We start from the raw sequence: 6,805 nt of genomic DNA on the forward strand, positions 1-6,805 counted from the left end.
TTCTTGACCTGGATTCTGTGAATGCTTTTTTTTTTTCAGGTTTTTGTTTTTGCAAGGCAATGGGGTTAAGTGACTTGCCCAAAGCCACACAGCTAGGTAATTATTAAGTGTCTGAGGCCGGATTTGAACTCAGGTACTCCTGACTCCAGGGCTGGTGCTCTCTACCGCACCACCTAGTCACCCTGAATACTTTCTTTTTAAAAATATTTTGACTAACTGTATTTTGGTATAATAGGTTTCCAGCACAATCCTACCTATTTTATTTTATGCCTTTAAAAAACAGTATTCTGAGAAGGGATCCAAGGCCTTCAGTAGACCACCCAAGGACCCCTGAAACAAGAACAGTCAAGAACCCCAGCTTAGGTCACAGGTGTAGCCCTGAAGGGACCTCAAAATTTGTCTAGACCAGAAGTAGCTAGGCCTCTTTTGGTATAACTCCCAACTAAGAATGGGATTACAGTCTTAAACAAAATAATACTTTATTAAAAATAATTTTTTTTAAAAGCTGACCTTAGTTTCCTGACCTCTGATCTAGGCTCTCATTTTACAGTTGAAACTGAGATCAAAGCAGATGAAAAAGACTTGTCCAGGGTAGGGAGATAAGTATTCATCCAAGGCTGGATTTGAACACAGTTTCTTCTGACCTCCTTGGTCTTAGACTCTTGGGAAAAGTCTAAAAGAAGACAGAGAGATGAGCATTCCACATGAGGGCAGCCAGGAACCACAATAACATAGATTTAGAGTCTCCTACTTTGACATCACCTTGTCCAACCCTCTTATGTTATAGAAGAGGACACTGAGGCTGCAGAGAGGAGAAGTGGCTTAACCCAAGGTCACAAAATAGTAACAGAATGAGGCAAGATTTGAACTCAGATCTAAATTCCAAAACTGATACTCCCTTCTCTTTCATGGACAGGGAGGTGACACAATGGGTGGATCAATAGGCCTGAAGTCAAGACTTGAGTTCAAATCCAGCCTCGGATTCTAACTAACCTTGGACAAGTCATTTAACTGTAATTGCCTGGCATCCAGGACCATATCCAGTCATCCTGAATCATCTGGACCCAGATGGTTCTGGAGGAGAAAGTGAGGCTGGTGCCTTAGCACATCCCCTCCTCACTCAAATCCAAATCATGTGCTTGTTATGGTGTCACTCCCATGATGTCACAGTCTTCTTTGAGAAGGACAAACATCACTATCATTAAGCACCTACTGTTTCCCAGGCCTTCTATCAGACCCTGAAGGTAGCTATGAGAGTCCAATCCTGCCCTCAGGAAGTTGCCAGTGGGGTGGGATCTCTGCCACCTGCGGTGACATCTCTTCTTTTTCTCCTCTAGCACGTCGGCATTCTCGATCACGCCCCAAGGTGACTGTCCTGAACTACACACAGGCAGCAATGACCCCCCGACCTCTCCATGAGATGGCCTTGACACCCCTAACAGAACAGGAGGGGGAGGCATACCTGGAAAAGTGCGGCAGCATCCGCCGCCACACCGTGGCCAATGCCCACTCGGACATCCAGCTGCTGGCCATGGCCACCATGATGCACTCCAGCATGGGGGAGGAGCCGGACAGTGGGGACAAATGTCTGCTCCTCCCGCCCAGCTTCCCTCCCCACCGGCAGTGCTCCAGTGAGCCCAACATCGTGGACGGTCCCGAGGACCTCGAGGAGGGGGTGGCCGACGTTCAGGAGCATGGGGAACTCAGCTGTACCTCCCTTAGCTGAGTGATTGGCCAACCCCAGGAGGACCCCAGCCAGACAAGCTTATTCCCAGAGATTACACCAGAAAATCAAAACACCTGTCCTGTCTAGGAAGCATTTCTGTCTTCTATTTTGGGGGGAAGCTTTGGAAGCCACCCTGGGTTAACTCCATCCTCAAAGTCACATCCAGACATCCAGAAGTGACACTGGCTCTGCCTGCCCATCTAAACCTTGCCCTCCCTGTTTGGACCAGACATGGGGTGACATCTTGAAGACCCTCTTCAGTGGCAGCCTCCATCCTGAGCCTCTGGATTCCAACCCTCTGGCCAGGCCATCTCTTCTGACGATCCCTAAGGCAGGGCTCTTCTGCTGCTGGGGTATCCCTCAATATGTGGCATTATTCTAGCAGAGGTGGGGTTGACTGAGCCTTAGTCACAACTGCACCAACAGGAGCTTTTCCTAGGATGGCTTGCTCTTGTTGCTTTTGAGGCAAAAGATTATGAGAAACAAAAGTGAAGGAGGAAGGAGACAGAGTTCACTCACCTCCTATGTTGGGAAGTGAAAGAGGAGACACTGACTCCCTAAGATTTCAAATGCACAACGGCCTCTTGGGATGGCTTTGACTTCGGAGCCTCCTGGTTTGGGTGTCATATGGAGAAGAAGAGTTGTCTGCAAGGGTGGGACATGGCAGAGTTGATGAGGGTGGCATTTCAGATCCAGCCAAGAGGGGAAGGCTTTGTGGGACCCAAGCAATTCCTCCTTGGGGACCCTTGGGCAATATGCCTCTGTTTGTGTGTGTGTGTGTGTGTGTGTGTGTGAGAGAGAGAGAGAGAGAGAGAGAGAGAGAGAGAGAGAGAGAGAGAGAGAGAGAGAGAGAAGCCCACCCAAGGTCTTCACTTCTTAATTCAGACACTGACTATTTCCCCCCTTTTTGAGTGAAAAAGACCGCCTGACAACTGTTAGACTATTCCTGGAGTTGACTTGAATTTTAAAACTTGTATATAGTTTATTAAAAAAAAGTTTGTTTTTGATTTTTTTTGCAAAGGTTTGCACGTAGGATCTTGCACTTTTTCTCTAATGTCTTCAAACTGGAAAGAATCCAACTCCCCTTCTCCCCTTCCTCACAACTAGTGACTGCAGGAATATTCTAGGGATGAGGAGGTCTGGGTGCTGACAGCTGGTGGGCCACTGAGAACCACAAGAGCCGCAGATCTTGAAATGAAAGCAAGCCTCTGTAAGCTGTATGAGTAGCTTAGGAGGCAGAATTCCCAGACCACCACTCCCTCTGTCCCGAGGTCCTGTGGATGGAAGGCTGGAGTCAGGAAGACCCAAGACCTCCCCTGGATACAACCCAGTCTTGTGATGATGGCAGATCACTTGAACCTTTCATTGTCAGTCGTCCAAGACTAGCCACCATCTTGCAGCCAATGTCTACCCTCTGAGTTTCCCCACACTGATGAAAGGCTAGGGCAAGGGGGGTATCAGGAAAGGGAGCCACCTTGCCTTGTGGGTTAAGATTGGTAAATGAGAGGAGACAGAGGAAGGGTCAGGAAAAGTGTCTGAGGATGGTGAACACCCCAAGTTGGTAGACTAATAGACCAGTAGTTGTTAGAAGAGCACCGTGCGGATGTGAGTTAGTAAAATTGTCAAATTTCCATCATTAAACTCAATGCTGTAGGATGACTACGATCTGTAATCTCCAGCCAGCCCTCTCTCCTTTCTCTAAATGTATTTTACTGTCCAAAGCCCCTTCAGATGAGATGGCCTCCCCTTGACAACTTCCTTGGTCCTTGTCAGTCTATGGAAAACATTCATTTTTCTTTGGAAATATGACTCACGCAAGCCTGGCTCCATGTGGATGTCACCCCAAGGGGAGCTGGTTAGAACCACCAGTAGGGAAGGAAGGATTTCCTGATCCTGAGGCTGGGTACATCACCTCTGTCATCAGCTGATAGCCTCTAAGAAATGCGATAATTTATACACTTCCTTTATCATGTAACTGTGCTGAAATTTGGAAACTGCGATTGTTAAAAATTGCTCAATTTAAAACAGTGTTTTTAGTGACTCTTTGGCTGAACTCGTGAAGAGACCTCAGGTCATTCAACCCAGCCCACCCCTTCACATCAGACATTTCTTTTCCTTCTACCCCTCTTAGGAATGAATGAGAAGTTTTCTGAATGAAATCTTTGGAAACTCGAAAGACTTTTTTAAATGAAATCTGTGTCTAGGTCCTGATTAAGCTCCGTGAACTGAGCATTACCCACTCGCAATCAGAGAAGTAGGTTGTGCCTCTGCTAATATTTCTGTTTTTCAATATAATGATAATTGATAATTGATAGCCACTGTCCTTACCATTTATTTAAACACTGAAATCATATGCATTCATCACAGAATTGTGCTAACATTTACTTTCTAATTTTTGAGGTGAAGGGTCTGCTAAAATACACATAAACACAGCAATAATGTGAAAAGAAGCCCTAATGAAAATAAAAGCCATCAGGTTAAGAATGGAAGTGTCCATAAGGAAACACTCCATCAGATCGTTTTTGCTGATGGGTATGAGCTCATTGGAGGACTTTACCCCCAATCTATACATGTATATAATTATATATAATATATTTCTTTACTATATTATATAAAATTATATATGTGTCATTCTGTGTATACTAGAGATTTGTTCTTGTTTTATAGAGTTCAGAGTTGTAGCAGGAATGATATCCACTGTTATTTCCCCTATTATGGAACAAGGGACCACTCCCATAGTATTTGCTGGAATTTTCTTATTGAAGTCAGCACTACTAGAAAGTCCAGGCCCATGAGCCAAAAGTCTTTCAAGTTGCTTATTTGTTGTGTTCCCCAAATAGATTCAATAAATACCATTTTGTATTTCTGATCCAGTTCCATGCCAATGTTATTTCATTGTTGTTTCTTGGCTCAAACACAGCAGGTGAGGTGGCACCCCAGCCATCCTGCCTCATGTTCTTGGTTTTTTCTTTGGGGTCCCTTTTCCTGTGCTCCTGTTTCTAAGTTAGGCAACACGCTCTCTCTGAGTTTTCCTTTGCCACCTAAGGCTGGGTCCCCTAAGTTGAAGCGGAGCCCCTGAGACATCAAGGCCCTTTTTGTTCTAGTTTTACCAATGGACAGGAATGTGTTTGGTCTTGAATGCTTGGGCCAGTCTGTTGACCACATTTACTCAGGGCCTCTTTCCCTCCAGAGAATTCACTCTTCCCATCCTGTGTCAATTGAGGCGAGTCCCTTGACCTTCTTCAGCCTGATTATCTTTGTTTAAAAAAAAAAAAAATTGGGGGGTAGCTAAGTGGCCCAGTGGATAGAATACCAGCCCTGGAGTTAAGACTGGAGTTAGAATCCTGCCTCAGATACATCGTAGCTGTGTGTGTGTGTGTGTGTGTGTGTGTGTGTGTGTGTGTGACCCTGGGCAGGTTATTTAACTCCAATCACCTCTTTCCCCCAAAAAAAGACTAGATTTAAGGGTTCCTTCCAATTCTAAATTGGAGGATTCCAGTACTAATCATTTTGAGTAAGATTAGTCTTCCCTTCTCTCCCCCTTCCCCCAGCCTTCTCCCTTTGCATTATTCTTGGCAAAGGCTATAGTGACAAACCTTTGAAGATTTCCTTAAGCTTTTGAAGCAAAATCTTTTAAATTTTCCATATGAATAAGTTCATCCTCAGTTCCCTTTACCCCCTTCCCTTAGAAGGGAGGCTGTTGTAGGCTGCTCTCATCTGCTAGGGTAAGGGACACTGGAGAATAATAACACAAAATAACCCAACACCATGCATCTGATGGTGCAGCTCACAGTAATTATTCATTCATTCCAGTCCTCCAGTCTAACAATAAACTTTACTTTGGTGGAGATACGGTCTAGCAGCATGTGAGATAATGAGAAGATGCTAAAGATTTTTTAAAGAGTGAAATGGATAGATCTTTGCATAGAGATGGTTTTTTGTTTGTTTTTCCTAAAGGCAACCAGAGTGAAGTGACTTGCCCAGGGACACACCGTGTCTGATTTTGAACTCAGGTCCTCCTGATTATGCATTGCAACACCTCCCTGCCCTGCATAAGATTAATCAGTACACTCTAATCCCTTTGAGGATAGGGCCTTTTTGGCTTTGTATCCCTAGTTATGCCTGATGAACTTCTCATTTTACAGGTAGAGAAACTGAGCCCCATATAGGTGAACCATTTGCTCTGAGGTCATCCTACTAGGAAGTGTGATGTAGGATTTGTATCCAAGTCTTTCCTTCTACAAGGCTGTTCATTTTGCCTAAACGGCCTCTGTAAAATAACTGAAAAGGAAGGAGTGCAGAATTCCACAAATCCATGTTGTCCCGTTCCTCTCTCTGGGCATCCTTCTCTGGAAAGCCCCTTCTAGCTCACCTTAGCTGCCAGGGAAGTTCCTGACCAACCTGCCTGTTGGTAGGTTCCCATGTCTGTGCATTATTAGGACCTTTGAGAATAAGGTGGGGCAGCAGGAAAACAAGGCAAATGGAGTTCCCCCAAGAGCTCCTGCCAGTTGGCACCAGAGCTTCATTAGGGCAGGCTGGCAGTTGAAATGAACAGGCTGATTCCCCTTTGAAAATAATTAAATGCCATTCATCAAGCCTACTGGAAACCTGCTGAGGTTGTGGAGCCCCCATTGATGGCTCCCATTCCCACTCCAGTGGCCAAAGGGCCTTTCAGCCCTGGCTCTCTCCCCAGAGGATTTTGGCCTTCTGCGGAAGGCAAAAGGGAGGAAATCGAGGGGTCCCAAATCACTCATCCCACTCACTGGGAAGAGGGTCAAGTTCCTTTGTTGGCCACTGAAGATGCCTTGCACATGGGGAGGCATCACAAGCTGGTAATGAGGGCTGTCTATGCAATGAAGATATGGATGAGATTCTCTGGGCAAGTTGAGCCTCGGGGATGTAGGAAGAGCTATCCTCAAGTATTGGAAGGCCCACCCTGGGAAAAAAAAGACTTTTTTTTTTGGCTTGGCCCAAGAACAAGGGGCCAAGTAGGTAAAGGGAATTTCAAAGAGGCCAGATGAGGTTTGATTCCAGATGAAAAACTTGCTTACAGAGTTAGCTTAAAGTAGATTAGGCTGT

At 45.4% G+C, this 6,805-nt stretch overlaps 1 protein-coding gene across 5 annotated transcripts in view; it reads left to right on the forward strand.

Annotated features, from left to right (window-relative positions):
• PRR5L (proline rich 5 like) overlaps positions 1 to 5,533 on the forward strand; it is a 143,057-nt gene extending 137,524 nt beyond the window's left edge. For all 5 annotated transcript variants that reach the window (XM_074230487.1, XM_074230486.1, XM_074230488.1 and 2 more), the window contains one exon: positions 1,338 to 5,533. In XM_074230487.1, the coding sequence (XP_074086588.1) occupies positions 1,338 to 1,726 (389 nt within the window). In that variant the 3' untranslated portion in view covers positions 1,727 to 5,533. The remainder of the gene's footprint in view (positions 1 to 1,337) is intronic.
• The last annotated feature ends 1,272 nt before the right edge of the window (positions 5,534 to 6,805 follow it).

This window comes from Macrotis lagotis, chromosome 3, assembly GCF_037893015.1.
Source record: "Macrotis lagotis isolate mMagLag1 chromosome 3, bilby.v1.9.chrom.fasta, whole genome shotgun sequence".
In the NCBI taxonomy this organism is placed as follows: Eukaryota; Metazoa; Chordata; class Mammalia; order Peramelemorphia; family Peramelidae; genus Macrotis; species Macrotis lagotis.